Source organism: Embiotoca jacksoni, unplaced genomic scaffold (genome assembly GCF_022577435.1).
Source record: "Embiotoca jacksoni isolate LCO1_2020_lvr unplaced genomic scaffold, fEmbJac1.0.p SCAF_10, whole genome shotgun sequence".
Lineage (NCBI taxonomy): Eukaryota > Metazoa > Chordata > Actinopteri > Embiotocidae > Embiotoca > Embiotoca jacksoni.
The window spans coordinates 9,165,334-9,183,084 of NW_027185230.1; the positions used below are offsets into that span (position 1 = coordinate 9,165,334).

General features: G+C 39.1%; 1 protein-coding gene across 2 annotated transcripts; it reads right to left on the reverse strand.

Annotated features, from left to right (window-relative positions):
• Positions 1 to 1,104: 1,104 nt before the first annotated feature.
• On the reverse strand, positions 1,105 to 16,319 carry LOC138207320 (calsenilin-like). 2 transcript variants are annotated; one of them, XM_069164474.1, is made up of 9 exons: positions 15,968 to 16,319; positions 12,353 to 12,527; positions 5,569 to 5,693; positions 3,493 to 3,562; positions 3,188 to 3,258; positions 2,985 to 3,092; positions 2,777 to 2,881; positions 2,074 to 2,136; positions 1,105 to 1,974 (listed from the first exon to the last, which is right to left on the reverse strand). In XM_069164474.1, exons 1-9 carry the CDS (start codon positions 15,971 to 15,973, stop codon positions 1,927 to 1,929), a joined length of 771 nt encoding a protein of 256 aa, XP_069020575.1. In that variant the 5' UTR covers positions 15,974 to 16,319; the 3' UTR covers positions 1,105 to 1,926. The 2 variants fall into 2 exon arrangements, with proteins under 2 accessions (XP_069020575.1, XP_069020584.1); XM_069164483.1 differs by lacking the exons at positions 12,353 to 12,527; positions 15,968 to 16,319 and adding an exon at positions 6,913 to 11,872.
• Positions 16,320 to 17,751: the final 1,432 nt, after the last annotated feature.

Below are 17,751 nucleotides of genomic sequence, written 5' to 3' on the forward strand. Positions count from 1 at the left end.
TACATTTTATTTATTCATTTGAAAGACAAGAGTTTTACAAAGTCTGTTGGCAGCCATTCAAACTGGCATCAAAGCTTTTGATTAACTGTAGCTCACTGCACAACAGAAGTCACGTGATCAGCAGCACAAAAACAACAGACATCCAGAACAATCCACATGCTCAGTCAACACTAGGATTAGCTGGCTATTATGTGATGCATATTTCTCCCTTTCATGATGTGTTTGTTTTTCCTTTCCCTGATTAGCAGTGTACATTTTCATTGGTTATTATAAAACATATCCGTGATGTCGTCCCAAAACATTTAAGGTATGTAACTGTATATCACTGCAATACATTTGAAAAGAGGGCATTTGTATAGTTGAAATCCTACAGGTAAAAATGTGGATTAAAAGTGTACATTTTAAATAATCTTGCATTAAATAACAGAAAACATGTTGAAAGTAAAACAACAGGATTTATTTACCTTTCAGATGGGTCACACAGACAGGTCGTGATGTTGGAGCACAGTGCAGCAGAGCAGCATGTTGGTTTTCATGATAATTTCCATACTATCATCCAGTGAACACAGTCAGCACAGCTCCTCCCCAAAACAAACTCTGCTTTGCTATTGGCTCTGGATCAATAATACAGAACAGGTTCAATGTTTTTTGCTGATGTTGGTATTTCACATCCAGCAGCAGAAACATATTACCGTCTGCATTTTTTTTATCACAGCTCAGCAGTGGTTAGTTTGTCTCCTTAATTTGAACCTGGTCTTTTGAACTTGGCTCTTTAAGTGGAAGTAAGGCCTGCCGGGAGAGAGGGAGCAGTCAAAGTTGCTTTGTTGCTATTGATTGGTTATTTTTTATCATTCCCAACAACATAATGTACTGTTACACACAGAAATCTTAAGTTCTGTGATTAAACTTTGTAGATTGATGCTGGACACAGAGTTTGAGCGAATTAAACTTTTTCATATGAAACACCAAGACTGTGATGCAAAGAAAAAGTTCTGTTTTGTGTCATGGATTTCGAGGATCCTCTTTAGGGTACAGTTTGGACAATTGGAGCGTTGTTAACTCAGTGACATTAAACAGTGAAGCATCTGCATGAACAGTCGCGAATTCCTTAAAACTTTGTTTTATTGCTTTTTTTTTGCAGCTGTGCAGTTACAGAACATCAAATACAATTAAACAATTGGATGCAGTCACTTGCTAGATATTAACATCAGTTGAGGGTAAAAATGGTTTGTTCCATATTTCGGTTTAAAGTGAACATCCTACTGCTTTCACAGATCTTAGCCTTGTGTGTTGTCCCAGTGGAAACTGATACTGGTGAGAAATAAGATAAAAATGCACTTGTGAAAAAGACTTAGCACATTTAGACCACCTGTCACACAGATGTTGTCTGAAACATAAAATAGAACAGATTTATTAGAATTAGTAGTCGGTGAATGTAGATATTTGTTTTCGCAGGTTCTGGTAATGTAATTACGGGGCGTCGTAATTACCCAAAAATCAAAAAACTCAGATACAAATCATTTCATTCACAGTGAAACAAAATATTCTGAATCACAAACTTCAAAGTGGTAAAAAATAAAACCCCTCGTTTGTGCTCAATGTGGTTTCCATCACATGCTTTTTGCTGTCGGGCAAACACTCATGCTCATCCAGCGATGACGATTTTAGTTTCCTTCATGTGCAAAAACAAAAACCGAACTGTCATGCAAAGAAACGTTTCTTCTTATTCGGTGAATTCTATACATTTCTCTGCATGAGACAGCTTGAATGGTAATACGATTCATGTTTGCCTGGTTGTATTGAAACGAGTTGAATGTGTTGCATGACCCAGTTTCTCCTTTTCAGGATAAATGAAGTTATTCAGGCCCAAAAGCTTGTAGCTGGAAGCACTAAGCAGCATTAGAGATCCACATTTCTCTACAGAAACTAGATGACATTCTCAAAGAGCTGCATTGAAGCCATGATGTTTTCATCCTGTTGAGAGAGAAACAGAGATGCAAAAGAAAATGTGTTGCTGTGAAAAACAAAAATGTCACCATGTGGTAAATGTTGTCAATTTGATGATGGATTTACCTTTTGGCAGGTTTCTATGAATTCATCTATAGTTACCACTCCATCTCTGTTACGATCCATTTTCTGTCATGTAAAGAGAATGTTTAATTGAACAGGAAAATAAGTAAGAACAATAGTTTGTGGATTAGTTGAGCTCGCAAGCTAACGTAAACACCCCCTAAAAACAATAATAACTCAGAAACGTTAATGTGAGGCTCAGAAGTGAGTCATGAAGTGTTGGTGATGAAGTGGGTCCTTGTTTAGAGATGTGACCTTTCATGAGAATCACGAGATGGTACAAAACCAAAACTGGACATGACGGCTCAGCGGCTGATTTAGTTTTTTACTTTGTGCGTCTCTGCAATTTTGAGGTCTGGCTTGTTTAAGTAGAAACAGGGTGCTAAAACACCAGGTGCTATGTAGCGTGCTGTAAAAGCTTTTTCTTGGCTTGCGCATCTTAATTAAGTTCGATTTGTTTTCTGTTAAAAGTTTGATTCATTTCTTTGATGAGGGCCTGACAGAGAGAGTAAAGTATATGTAATGAGTAGAAAACACTACAGTAACACACACACACACACACACACACACACACACACACACACACACACACACACACACACACACACACACACACACACACACACGCTGTGATATTGGATCAGTATAATAACTAGATGTAATAATACATGCAGTATTTACATGCAAATATTAGACTGTGGTTTACCTGGAAGAATTTCTCCACGTGATCAAAGGGGGAATCGTCTCGTACACTGGGTAAAGTATATCTGCCCATCATGTCATAAATGGACGTCATTATTGCCAACATTTCCTGCAGAAAAAAAACAGACAAAAATCTGTAGAAATCTGTAGAAATCCTGACAATACAACCAATTTGGGTTTTTTTCTCATGAGAATTCATTTATCCACTGTACCTCTTTTGTTACGTAGCCGTCCTTGTTGATGTCGTATAGATTAAATGCCCATCGAAGTTTCTCTGTAACAGATCCTCGAAGCAACACAGACAATCCTAACACAAAGTCCTGTGAATGCAATTCAGTATTTGTATTTTAGCTTTCTTTATATAAAAATCATTGTTCATAAATTATTAGATGCATGCAGCTCCTGGTTTGCTCACCTCGAACCGGATGGAGCCACTTCTGTCCATGTCGAATGCGTTGAACAAGAAATGTGCATATGTGGTCGCATCTGACAGCAAATAATGGACACAGCTTTGAAATTTAACAGGAAGTGACGTTTGTTAAGTACAACACATTTATTTTAGCCATGACTGAGTGATCAGGAAAATTAACTGGTTTGTAAAATTAATTTAATTGTACTCTTATAAGTGGCAGAATTAAAAAGAAACCACATCTGGCAAAAATAAACTGTACTCTTAGGTCACTCGTCTATATGTTTGCTTCATTAAGTGACATACTATACCTCCTTGAGGGAAGAACTGTGAGTAAATGGTTTTGAATGTTTCTTCATCCACGAGCCCACTGGGACATTCCTATTGAAAGGTAAACACCACCAACAAAATAATACTACAATAAATTATATATTTAGATTTCTGTTATTTGTTGTAATCACAAACATATGTGGACTTTTACCATTTGTGAATTACAGGAGATGTGAACATTTAAAATTTAAATGAATCCAACACTGATGATGAAACTGCAGCTGCCCCTTTGTCAAACACTGTGAAGGAACAATATGCTGCCTTCATCACTTAGTGTCCAAAATGATACATCTACACATGTCTATTTGATTATTTTAGAGATATTAGTGCTCCAGTGAAAAACTATTTATGCGTAAATTCCCAAACAATCAGATATGATCAAACATGTCAATGTCCTTGCTTTTGCAGAGGCTTGATTGATAAAAACCTGTTCTTCTGCATGGTGCTGTGCAGACAGTGCACAGATGTGGCCACTTGAGGGTGAAAAGAGCTGGATACGCAATAACGTCATTCAACTGAGAAAAACCTTTTGAGACTTTATGAGCTTTACTGAAAGAAAGCAGATACCCTAAAGTAATAAGCTGCTGTGAGAAGACCTGACGTCATGCTGAGGTTCAAGAGAAGATGCAAGCGATATCCGTTATCAATAAAAACACAGAAAAAGCGAGCTAGAGAACGTTAGAGTTTGAAAAATAAAATATCTTCATGTGTATAACCTAACAGAGCAAAATGCCACCTACAGTTTAATTTCATCCAAAACACCCATGACCGCTGATTTCACTGATAACTGCAATAATCTGCTGAAAAAAAACCTTTTTCTTTGCAGACATTTTGAGTTGTTACAAGAAAACTGATGGAAAAATAATGAACTCATCATACTTGTCGAACGTTTGTCTATCTGTTGCACAACATGTTCTTATTGTCTCAGACAGGACATGTTCTCAGACACGACGTCTCCATGTCTGGATCCTGTGACCTACGACCTCACTCAGTACTATCTGTCCACAGCATGATCTAATTTACGACGTCTAATTTTACGACGTCCATATGTCCTTATCTTGTGACCTACAACTGAACTCAGATGTAAAGGAAATGGGGGTGGATGTCAACTGCTTGTCACACTGTATAAAAGCTGCCCAACGGAGGAGAGACGCTGAGCAATGCTGGACATCCTTCTTTGAGTGTACATGTATTTGCTCCTTCTTGCAAGAATAAATGTCCGATATGTTTGATTTTGAATACAGCCTCTGAGTAATTTTTCTAACAAAAACTCAAATGCAAAATCAAAATCTGTGAAGTTGCTGCCAATTTACTGGTTAATGCTCTTAACTATAATTGTACTTTTCCTGTCATGCTGTAAAAAATAAGTCTCTTTGGTTATTTAAAGTTGTCTTGTGGAGATTTAATTACAGTTTTGTTGACACTTAACATTTCTCAGCACACCTCATTATGTGTATCATTGATGTCTCTTAAACCTCATTAAACATGTGCATGTCTTTTTTAAAGTTTAAAGCAGGCTTTGTTTACATCAGCCTGTGGTCTTCTTCTTCTCCTCTTTAATGGAGTTTTCCCTCCTTTAATGGCACATTACAGCCACTAACTGTCGATATGCATTACCCACTCCCGCAGGAGGCAAAAATAATGCATCAAGTCCTTCCGATGTTTGTACATCCTTGTGCACGTGTCGGCTGACCATAAAGATTTGAATAATACAGCCTTCCCAGGAGAGTGGAGGCTGCAATAGAGAAATACTGTATGTATGTCCTTGGTTGTGAATTGAGATAATTAACAATGACATACATTGTATGGCTGTCCATATACTTTAAGTAGAAGGTCTTGCAAATTTGATCAAAAAGCCGACTTTATTCGTTTCCTTTCTTTTAAGGACAACTGCCTGTAAAATCATAGCAACTCAAACAACCTCTGAAGTTGCTCTGCAATGCAGCCAATGCAAAAAATATTAGCAAAAATGGAAACTCATCCTTTCAAATCAAAAATGCTCTTGAGAAGGTAATTTGACGAAGAGCTACCCCAAACTGTGCTGCTTGTTTTCATACATTTTTGAAGCCTCTGTAGAGCGACTGGAGCTCCTTCCTGGTGAACTGGGTCTGGGCTTGGAGCTGGTCGAGGCCCTCAGGTTGGTGACGCACCATGGAGAGCTCGAGGTCACCGTCATTGCTATCTGTCACACGGAAACAGAGAAAACAGGGAGGGCGGGAAAGAAGGGAGGAAAAAACAGGTAGGAAACAACAGTAAGACAAGAAAGAAAGAAAAAAGAAAGGGAGGACGGGGTGGAGCTGAAAATACGAGAAAATCAAAGAGATACCAAAAAAATGTAATCATGCTATGTAACTCAAAATGCTCACCATCTTTACACAAACAAAAATGTAAAAACAGAAATGGAAGGAAAGGTGGGACAAGGAAATGGGTGGGCGATACAGTGCCATAAGAAAAATGTACAGTATTAGACAGAAATAAGAAATGAGACAGAAGGGAAAGACATAGGATTTTATTTGAGAGAGAGAAAAGCAGGAAAATCAAGGAATTTGTAGCATGAAGAAATATTTCAAAGGAATTTGGATGATAAGATAAAATAAGTAAATATACAATAAATGATATCTAGTGCATAAGAGCAGTTACCGGGACAAAGTACCTTCCTCATTGGGGACACTTTGCTGTCACATTGTTTGAAATAACTGCTTTACTCTCTGATTCACTATTCATTATAATACAACTTGATAGTTTACAGTGAGCAATGAATTAAGATGTCTGACATTAAGTGTCACATTTTTGCCAATTATTAGTGCAAATCTCGAGACATTTTATGCCAAAGGTGTAAAAGTCCACCATGAGAAGAGGTTTATCATGTCCGCGTGCAAGACTTACAGGGTCGGTTTGATATTGAATTAAGGGGAAACGTTTCCTGAGACATCTGAGATGAAACTCAATAATAATGTTCAGAGGAATACCGCTGGAGCTACTCACCATCTTTACAAGAATGTCACACAGAAAGATAAAAAAGAAGAAGTGATGAAGAAATGAAAAGACATTCACGGGACTGTTAAAATATTCAACTTAATTGAAATGTTTCCAACACACTATAGAAGGACTGAATCACATGTTTTCAAGTCTGTTTAAAAAAAAAATAACACTGGAAATCAAAGATTTGTGTTTTTAGTGTGGACTTTCTCTTTTTTTTTTTGTTACAACCCTGCACACTTCAGCTCAGCAAAAAAAGAGTAAATAAACACAGTAAGGTAATTCTGTACTGAAAAGTGGGAATTCACTGTCAGTATGAACAGGAAGAATAATATCACTGATCGAACTACACAGAACGGTAAATACTAAATACTACAGTTTTACCCTGCAACTTGATTTCTGTGTCTTTCTTTGTGTCTTACCTTCCAGTGACAAAGGCTCCCAAATCCCAAACTGTTTGAGCACAACAAAAAAAAGTCCAATGACCGCAATGATGGCCATAATTTCCATGCCGTCCAACCCCATTGTTGCCTTGCATTAGATATCACCTCAGCAAAAACTCTTCTGAGAAAAAAAATGTAATTTGAAATTTTGTTTTCAAAGCTGATAAATCGGAGCAGCTTGCATCTATAAACATCACCTGCTGCCTATCATCTCTCTTTCTATTATCTCCGCCTCCTTTTCTTCTGAAAATCAGTGCTATTGTACAAGCATCAGCAGGTATTATTTGACTTTAATCACTGACCAGTTGGGGGGAAAATGCTAACAGAGAGACTGCAGGGCATCCTTCTTTAAGTAAACAGGTCCAAAGTCCATCACATGCTCTTGCAAAGGAATATCAACTTTATAAATTCTCAATTTCCCCAAATCATCCAAAGTTAACTCCACTCGCCAGCGATCCATCTCTGTTACTACTCATTTCTCATCCTGGTTCATTTTAGGATCTTTCCCACAACACCATCAACTCTGGGCTCCACCTCCACTTACTCCATCTCCTCTCCCTCTGTCCTGAGCTGTGTGTGTGTGTACATGTGTGTTTGAGGTTGGTGTTGGTGGGTGGAGCAGGTTGTTACTGACGGAATTTCTTCTCTAATAGTCTCTGGTTGACAGTCTAAGCTGTCTTTATTTGCTCAGTCATTTCAAGGACGCAAAACTGTAAAACCAAGCATTGATCCGCCTCTGCTGATGGCTGGGATATGAACAGCACTTAGGGTGAGGGAGTCGGCCCTGCCCAGTGTGGCGCTGCCTGTGTCTACTGGGCTGTTCACTGAATCACACACTCAATAACTCCGATGGATCCACTCAGAGCTGGATAAACAATGAGGCCGATGTAAAAACTGTGCTTTGTTTATGACGTTGTAATAAAGCTGAAGTGAAGTATATCCATGCTGCGAAGGTGAACTGCACACCTCAGAGGTGCATATTTCATACACTGCATGTAGCTTTTGTAAAATGCTCCACATACACGACAGTCTAAAGACACTTTTCCACACGTAAGGTAGCTCTTTAGCCCTTTTATGATTGTGCTGTGTTGCAGGATAATGAGAGTAAAGAAGAATATGAGTATAGTTCACAACTGATGAGTCTGCACAACATAATGGACTTAGTTTAAGTAGGAAAAGGGCGTGGAGAGCCAATCAATGATTGTTGAAAGGTAAAATACTGGTCTTTAAACAGGCAGAGAAAGTGGGCCAGATATACATTGCGATGATAGGGAGAGTTTATGTAAGCTACAACCAAATGAACTGCAATCCTTAATGAACGGAGATAATGCCATGCCAAAAAAAAGAAGAAATCTCAGTACTGTTTGCAAAATTTGCAATTTGCAAGCAGAAGACATGGCTCAGAGTGACAATTGGTGTCATAGGGCATAATGCACTGTAAGATAAGACTTTATTCATCCACACGGGGAAAATTTACTTGTTTACTTGAATTAATTTACTTGAAGTGGAAGAAAAGCCTGACATCACCCGTTGGTTTGTGAACGGCTGTTATGAAGCCCCGAGTTCAGATTTTGGCCATCGCCATCTTGCTAGTTCAGAGCAGTTTGGAGCCAGAAGTGACCATATTTGAAAAGGGTGGGGGGAGCAAACATTGGATCTGTTTCTTGCATTGTTTTTTGTGGATCATTTTGATGGCACAGTGAAGTTGACCTTTGACATTTTGAATATATAATGCCCCTTAATTCTATCCAATTGGACATTTGTATTAAAATTCGTGAATTATGGCCTCAAATGGGTTTCGTCTGGTCTGTGACCTTTGACCTTTAGCCACCAAAATCTAATCAGTTCATTTTTGAGTCCAACTGAATGTTTGTGGCAAATTTGAAGAAATTCATAGCTTAATATAATGCATCCAGCCACAACTGTTGTCGACAGAAATTTATAATCATTCACACGTGGTGTTTCGCATTGTAAGGAAAATATTAAACTTCTGGTTGGAAATTCAGAGAAGATGGTAAAAGTGTTATTGCACAGGGATGAATATTATGATAATTGGGAAATGACAGATCATGATAACTAAATATGACTTAAAGTGGCTGTGAGCTACTGTTGCATGGCCTGACTGCAGATGGGATGAAGGATCTGCAGGAGCATCAGCTTCATCTTGCAGTGTGAGTGCAGCAGTCTGCTGCTGAAGTAGCTGATTAAAGCCCCCACAGGTTCACGGAGTAGACAAAAAGTGTTGTCCAAGATGGACAACAGCTTCCTCCTCTCACCCACCTCCTTTATGGAGTCCAGACCTCAGCTGTCCTATCCATCTTTTTGAGTCCTTTCCTTTCACTCTCCGTGCTTCCAGCTACTCAGTTGACCATCACATGGACGACTGCTGATGCAACCACAGTGTAACAAAATGCTCTTAACAGTGGTCTGCTCACTCAGAACGACCTCAGTCTCATCAACGGATGGAGACGATCTTGACCCTTTTTGCACAGGACACCCATGTTAGTCAGTCCGGTCCAATTTATGGGGGAGGTGAACACGAAGGTATTTTTACTCTCCACCCATCTCAATACTCAACCCCTGGGTGTTCACCGGTGTGATCTGGGGCTTCTTCACACCAGTCAACAAACTGCTCTTCCTGTACTCTTCATTCCTTTCTAATAAATATCCAACAATGGCTGTATCATCCAGAGAACTTCTTGAGATAACAGTTGCCAGTACTATGTCCAAGTCAGACATATGGGGCGTGAACAAGGGGAGAAATAACCCTAATCTGGAGGGTCCCTGCGATACAAACCACGATCCACCGCACCCGACACACTGTCCTGAAGCCTCACATCAGCTACTGTGGTCTGCAGGTCACGTTGTAGCTCCCTTTAGACCCTAAGCCTAATACTTGTATCGTGTTGTATGTGTCTATAGGTTCCTTAATGCCCACTCTGTAAAAACTAGGAGAATGCCACTCTAAAAGGAGCTTTGATGATCACCAGTTTGTGAAAACGTAACAGCAATAACAGGAATAAATTGATAAAGGTTTGCCACTATTGCACTTTATACACTGAAAGTTTAGCAGAGCACTCAGTTCTGAAGAAGAAAAAGAAGAGAAGAAAGAAGAAAAGAAGAACTGCACCGTCACCAATGTCCTTCTGAAATTCACAACTAATAAAATGCTACAACTTTCCATCTTTTGCATGCAGTTGAAGATTTGCTGCAATTATTCTTGATGCTGTTTAATGCACCTTAAGTCCTGATCTATCCCTGTTCTTCTATTAAATACAGACAAGAGTGAGGTGGCTTAAGCATGCAGAGATGCAGACAGTGCAGCCATCAGTCTCACCATCAGGCTTTAATGACTGCAGTGAGAGCAACATTACAGCTCAGAGACCGAGGCCATCAATTACAAACTGTCACGTCTCGTCACAGTTAACTTTCCTATCTCGGAACTTTGCTCTGAGTGCGCACAGCGCTTTCGTTGGATTCAGGCATTTAATTTTGTTAGAGAAAAAAAATTACCTTCCAGGGGAGGGCTCACATATAGAAAAGGATTTTACTGCCTTTTCATTCAGTTTTGTCCATCTATCATCAAACTTTTAATTACCCTGAGAAAATATCAAATAAAAGTATTTGACAGTTTTATGAAGGCCATTTCTTTTTCAGTATTTCCATCATGTGTCATAGATGGCCTTGTCCCTTTCACAGCTAATTTGACTTGCCAGTAACCAAATGTGCTCACTCTGAAACATCACATGACAATTATCTTCCTGTCTTATAAGTTATCAAGCAAAACAATGTGCGGAAGAGCCGGCAGCAGCCACAATGTAGATTTATTCATCTCTACAAACTCTGAAACATGTTGACTTTTTTGCTTCAAAGCAAAGAAGCATCACACAAATACACAATATACTGTAATTATTTCTGAGAGGTAATATTACAGTTCATGAGTTTTAAGAAGACATTTAAGTAGTCCTTAAATAAAATTTGATAGTCTTTTGCAGCTGCACCTTCAACAGCTCCACAGCCCAAATGAAACACAACCAAGCTCTGCATTGCTGATGTTGCTGACCTCCATACTCCACTGTTGCTTGTGTTAGGTTACATTTTGTTGCAAGTAAATCCCTAGAATGAACACCTGTAAAGTAAGAGAGTGAGTGCAGAGTGCCATCTGCTGGAGACAGAGGGTGGTGCATGAGGCATGCAAGTGGTAAAATGTCTGCAGGCCAGCAGATGGTGATGAAGTTGTAATAAAGGGCAGGAAATGTGCTTTAGCCTTAACAGATATCTCCATTTCAAAGAGTAACTATATGCACCGATGGATTTTAAACAATAAAAGTGACAGACTGAGCTCAGAGAAAGTAGCGAATATTTCAGTGGTTCAGTGCTGTATGTCCAAAAACACAAGACTGCAAATAAACATCTAAAGTATGTCCTTGCTGATGTCCAATTCAAGGATGGGATACTGCTGTATTTAAATTGTATAATGCTCCTGTTATGCAGGCAAAACACTTTGATGCAATGCTTTGTCAGCCATCAGACCATTTGTCCTGTGGCTGTGTTTTCCTGTCCAAGGCACATGGCCATCTGTCTGCTGGCATAGAGAGACTAGTCAGCAGTAAATGAGTATGTATGACAACAGCCGATCATTTAGAAAACCACAGAGGAGAAATTCTGTAGGCTGTTTAGTGCTTTTTAGTGTCTCTAAAACTGATGAAAAGGATTCTTTGCACAGGAAACCAAGACAAGATGTGATATTGGGAGGACAGATTGAGAAAAGTCTGTCCTGTACACCTGCATAGAAGAGCAGTGTCAATAATTTAGATAAACCAGATTGGGAGTATACAGGAGCAGTCAGTGAAAGACTCTGTTATCTTCAACTAAAACATGTGCCACTTCTCATTTAGTGTACATACACTGTAGATATATACCAATGTGTTATGTTGTTCTTTATGTATGAAAATTTCAGAGGTGAAGCAGTCAAACAAAGCATGAAAGCAGATTTGTGTGTGTGTGTGTGTGTGTGTGTGTGTGTGTGTGCATGTGTGTGTGTGTGTGTGTGTATGTGTGTGTTTGTGTGTGTGTGTGTGAGAGAGAGAGAGACAGAAAGAGAGAGAGAGAGAACATTAAAACATTAGAAATATGAAGTGGGTGAAAGTATCATTCACAGACTGATTAACTGCTGAAATAAAGTGTCGTTGGGTGAAGAGCGAGGAAACAGGGAAAAACGTAGAATTCTAAATGTAGATCTATTCTATAGATGGGACTTTGAAATGTATGTATTCTGCAGCACACGAGATTGAGGTCATGCACTCCTACTGTATTAATCCTGCTTTGATCTCCCCTGCTGTCACACACAATCATACAGATATACAATATGTTGTTCAGGGTGTTCGCCTGGTGGGGTGCCATGTTTGTGTGCCTCTACCTGGCCCCTGTTGCGTGGTGCTGGCGATGATCCACTTAACAAGGCAGCACTTCATCAGTGATTTACGTGTTAGACGCGGCTTCTGCCACTTGGAGCCTTCGGTCTGCCCGCCCGGGTTTGGATCTTTCCCGTTGGCATCGGGCAGCAGCCCACCATCCACTGTCTTCTCGTCTGCCTGAGGAGGAGACAAAGATCAAGATAGACCTCATGGTGCTTTTAAGACGAACCAAATCTCGGACCAGGAGAATTAACTTATTGTTTAATATATTATTTGATTAAAATATTTAACGACACACTTGATTGAAAGACAGAGGTTAAATTGAGTGTACTTAACATTTTTGTCATAACAATGGATGACATGACTGTTTGTATGTGAAAGGGGGTCACTAATAGTGGGAGACATAGAGGGAATTATCACTCAACTCTTTAGCGAAACTCTGCTGAGCATTTTAGCGTCTTTCAGCTCCTTGTTTTGGTTTTACAGACCACAACTTTGGTTTGGTTCACTCTCACTACGTTTAAGCTGAAAACAGCTACACACACAGTTTGAGATCAGCTCGTGGAACATTTAGCAGTTTACAAGGCAGATATTTCCCCGAGGTGTTGCTGATGACCAAAAACAGATTTAGAAGGAGGGTGAACATTCATCAGGAGGACACAAATGAGTGGTAATGTTGCTTTATGCAGGTTTAATGATCATCCTTCCTTCAGCAGAGCCTAAAACCTACACAGCCATACCACTGTACTCTATGTTCTTCACATTTAAACTGAGTTTCCTATGACACCACCCTTTATGATTGGCGTAGGACTCAGATTTGGTTAGGGCTCAGAGATGGCAGGCTGGGGTTAGAGATGAGGCCGTTTTGAGATTTCAGTGAGGGGAAACACAAGACTCTAACAGAAAAAAAAAATCCCTCCAAAGAAAATAAAATGAATCTGCAATACAAACTTCAGCCTACCATATATAAAGGTCAGGGTATTATGCAGAATTAGAGCTGATAAAAGCTTTTAATTACATGGTGGTATAATATGAAAGCAAGTGTGGTACTTGCAAGCGCATCTTCTTTTATTGTGAAATGTAAGCAGGAGTTCCATTCAAACACATTTAGACAGCGAGCTAACGGGGTGAATGGATCAATAATTTTGTAATCAGTACTTAATACTCGGAATAAAGGTATTTATGTTAATGAAGTTGGAGGTGCTCTCATTAAATCTCCTGCACTTGTCACAACATACAAAATACAACATTTTTGTCAAGCAGGTTTTAACTTTGCTGTTAGGAGGAAATCAGTTTATGTATTCTGAAAAATTGTTGCCTTTTTTTTTTTTATATCATAAAGGGTTAAACATCCTTTAAAGTGCAAATTTTTATGGAAAAAATTCTGAAAAAATTGGAAAAGCTCTCCTATATCAAGCATTTCTGGGAACGGGGTCATGCAAGCTCTCCTGTTTCCAGTTATTTTCACCATCACATAATTTGTTCTCACCTTACACTCAATGTTTCTGTATTTAGATTCAAATTTCAGTGACAAACTTTCTGAGTTTAAATAGCACAACCGATCTATTGTAAATAAAACTGCAGTGCTTTTTGCTATGTTTTGCTATTTTTGTTATTTTTCCAGTCTGAATATTTTTTTTTTTTTTTTTTTTTTTTTTTTTTCTTTTCTTGAGTGTCATGTCTTGTGTTTTCCAGTCCCATATAGTAACTGTTGACTGCAGCCACTGACAGTGATATTATGATGTACTCTGTGACAGGCACTGCTTCATGTTGAGCCTTTTCTTGTAGATTTTGATGAGGCTCTTTTCTTCCTTTAGTTATTTGACTATTCAAAACCAGTTTTTGTTGGGTTATCATCGAGGTCTAAGGGTTGTCTTGCCTCCTTTTTCTGACTCTCTGCGCAGACAGACTGAGCAGTCTTTTACTTGTTTTGATAAATGGCTGTATGAATAAAACAACTTTGTCTTAGAAGTTATTTAGAAGGCAATGTAAAGAGTTTGGAAAGAACATCTACAGACCTGCTATCTGGGGATCTCTTTGGTCCCCTTGGTGCCCTATTGTGAATATGAAGGGATGCCAAAGCATACGCAGCATCCAGACTGTTGCTCAATAATTCACACTCCTTAAAATTGCATCAATAAAAGATCAGAGTTGCCTGCCCTGCTGGGGTGAATGATGAGTATGAGTAAAACACTAAGATTGATTCTTGATGGACCAACCGAAATCCACACGAACAATTGAACACACACACACAAAAGCATCCATTCCTGGAGCACAATCACACTTACAGATGCATTAATTCAAGTCGATAGAGCTGTCTCATACATAAATGCAGCAGACTCTTCTGGACTGTCTAAAACAGGGTCTGTCAACACTTCCTGATCTGAATTCTCATTTTAGTTCCCAAACTTTAGCAATTAGAGATTTCTGTAAAAAAAATATCCATCAAATTATAAAATGTCAGTGAGATAAAACTGTCAGCTAAGAATCTCTGGTCCTAAATTATCAGAAGAGAAGGTAATTTGGGCTCTTAAAATCCAGAGCGCTGCATTATTAAACGGAGAGAAGCCATGTGTGCTGAGTAGTGAGATGGTCCCTGTGATCATCTAAGTTATCATGAAAGCTGTGGGCTACCGACCTCCACTGATCTTCACATTTGATACCTGTTTGCACACACACAGAGGCATGTCTTGCTTTTGGTCTCTTCAAGGCCGCACATGCTTGCACAATTCTTTATTATGGTTAAGATGTTTTTGCCTCAATATATGTGTTAAACTACCTTAAATTGCAGTCATTAAAAACACACAACCACATACTGCATTAGTATTTTCCTTGAGGTCAGACCAACACATACAGTACATAATGCTTCATCATAACTCTCTTTAAAGCTTGAAATCACTACTATTGGAAGGAAACTAACTACATTTACTCAAATATAATCTACTTGACTTTAATTACGAGGTATTTGCACTCTGAATAATTTTACATTCAGTGGAAAATATTCTAATTTTGCTCCACAATAGTTATAAAACATTTCTAGTTATGTTCCAGATGCAGATATTACCCAATGTTCAACATAAATAAATAAATATATCTTATTATTATGTGATATGTATGTATGTATGTTTGTATGTATGTATGTGTATATATATATATATGATTGGCATAACAGTATAAAAGTAATGTTACCCCCACATCAAGCAGCTTCAACATGTTTTACATGCATCAATGATAACATATCAATAATAGTATACATAAGACTGTAACCATTGAAATAAAGGGGTCTTTAATATTTTGGTGTAATTTCATTTTAAGTAAATTTCAAATGGACTTTTGTAGCTGTGTACTTCAGTGGACTTGAGAGGCATCCCAGTCTCTCTTCCACACATGCAGGGTTCTATACTTTTCCTCTATCATGGTCAGTTAAGCTGTGAGACTTTTTACAGTTGATAAATTAGAAAGAACCAGCAGGTCAGAGGAAGTTTGCTGCACAGAGTACCACAGGTAGCCTACATTGCCAGCCCCCTGCAGGAATGTTATCATGACTAATTCATGCTGGTTTAATCTAATTCAGCAATAACAAAACGAAAGCCTAAAGGGAGAAATGCTGACTGTACCTGCATTGCGTCTGGGTTTCAGTTGCTGTTTGGTTGGAAAAAGCGCTGCAATCCTCCACTGTTGCTTCTCAGACGACCCTCGGTGAGCTACTGCACCGTGCAGAGACAGCAGCTGTTTGAAGGAGGAGCAGAGCTGCTCAGAGTCCTGCGCTCACACGCTGAGCTGAGGAGGCTCAACACCATTAAACTACACCCATCACATCTGCGTGTTGCAGCACAGTAAAAGCCCCAACCTGAAACACAAAAGAGTCAGTCAGTGCTCTGCAGGAGAGTCGTGATCTTCAGCAGGATCAAAAAGAGCACGAGCTGGTCTCAACAGGTGAAGAAGAGGCAAACAATTTATATAGAGCCGGACGAGGTGTTTACATCGTGACAAATGTTATTAGAAGCGCCAGACATACTAGAAGCTGCAGTGATGATGCGAGTCAGACAGACCTAACAGGCTAACTCTCTGAGGAAATTAAAGAGGATTGCTGTGTTGTCTGTATGAACCTCCTCATATAATAATAATAATAACAGAAAAGTATTATATTTACTCCCCCCCCCCCCCCCCCTCCGTGAACACAAAGGACATTCTTGCATAAAAGCTTGTGAGAATTTCTCAATAAATCAGAGTTTGTTTTGGGGTCAGATTTTGATGCGTCACTTTCTTCTACTGAAGCCATGCAATATGCTACCTTCAGGATCAAAATGAGAAAAATATGTCAACATGCAACTGTAGTTTAATGCATTATCTAAAAAAAAAAAAAACTCAGCTGACTTGTTAGTTTTTTGGGACCCATCCAGCTTAAAAATATAAATAACCAGTGCTCGGAGTGGGCAATATATGAGTATTCACCAATATGCAACTAGCACGTAGACATTTTAGTCTTTAGTGTACTGGCTTTTCTTTTCTGCCCTCTCCATTATAGGTAATCATAAATCATAATGGCCCTGAATAAACTGCATTACCCAGGGGGCACTGTGTGACACTTATCTGTTCCCTGTCCTCGCCTGCCTGCTTTCCTATTTCAAATGCTTATCTAAGTAACATTACATTAACCTAACAATGTTGGCCCGGCTCCAACAGGACACAAAGAAACCATGAACAGAGTCAGAGGATGACACAACAGAGCTTTGAAAGTCAAATCCAACCCAACCATTTCTAAAAAAAAAATAAAGGCCAGCAGCAGTAAGCTAAGATTAGCACCACTGCTAGTTAGACAGTTCCAGTCAGCATGAAGCAAAAACATTTGCAGCCACAATTTAGTGAAACCCCAAAACGTACAGCAAGTATTCAAACATTTTACTCATTATAAATAACAATTTGTTCCACCAAAACTGTCTCGCGCTCGCTGAATTCAAGCTATCATCAAATATTTAATCAGATAATACAACCTCACTGTCTACGGCTTCGTACGAAGTTCTATGAGAAGTTCGCAGGAGTTTAGTCTAATCCTTCAAGCTGCTGAGACGTGAAACCCAAGAGTGACCTGGCTGACGAGTTTCACTTCTGTTTGATGTTACCAAACGTTAAATGTGCGTTATGTAGACTAAAGTTTCAGCAGGCTGTTCCTTGGGTTGCAGAATCACAATCCCTTTTATTGATTGTTTCCACAGTGCATAAATGTCCAGTTTCCAGTCATAAATCAACTCACAACATACAGCACAACATCCAAACTTCACCACCACAGCAGTCAAAAAGCCTTTGCCCTTCTGGGGTCAAACACCTGACAACAACAGTGACCTCCCCACCTGTCTACCTGAGCTCCAGATAGGCCTTTTATTACAGTACACCCACTAAA

Coding starts and splice junctions, on each gene's coding strand:
- LOC138207320 (XM_069164474.1), bottom strand. Junction 3,259..3,492: donor ACAGTTCTTCCCTCAAGGAG/GTATAGTATGTC, acceptor ATTTGCTGTCAG/ATGCGACCACATATGCACAT. Junction 2,137..2,776: donor ACGTGGAGAAATTCTTCCAG/GTAAACCACAGT, acceptor TTTACATGACAG/AAAATGGATCGTAACAGAGA.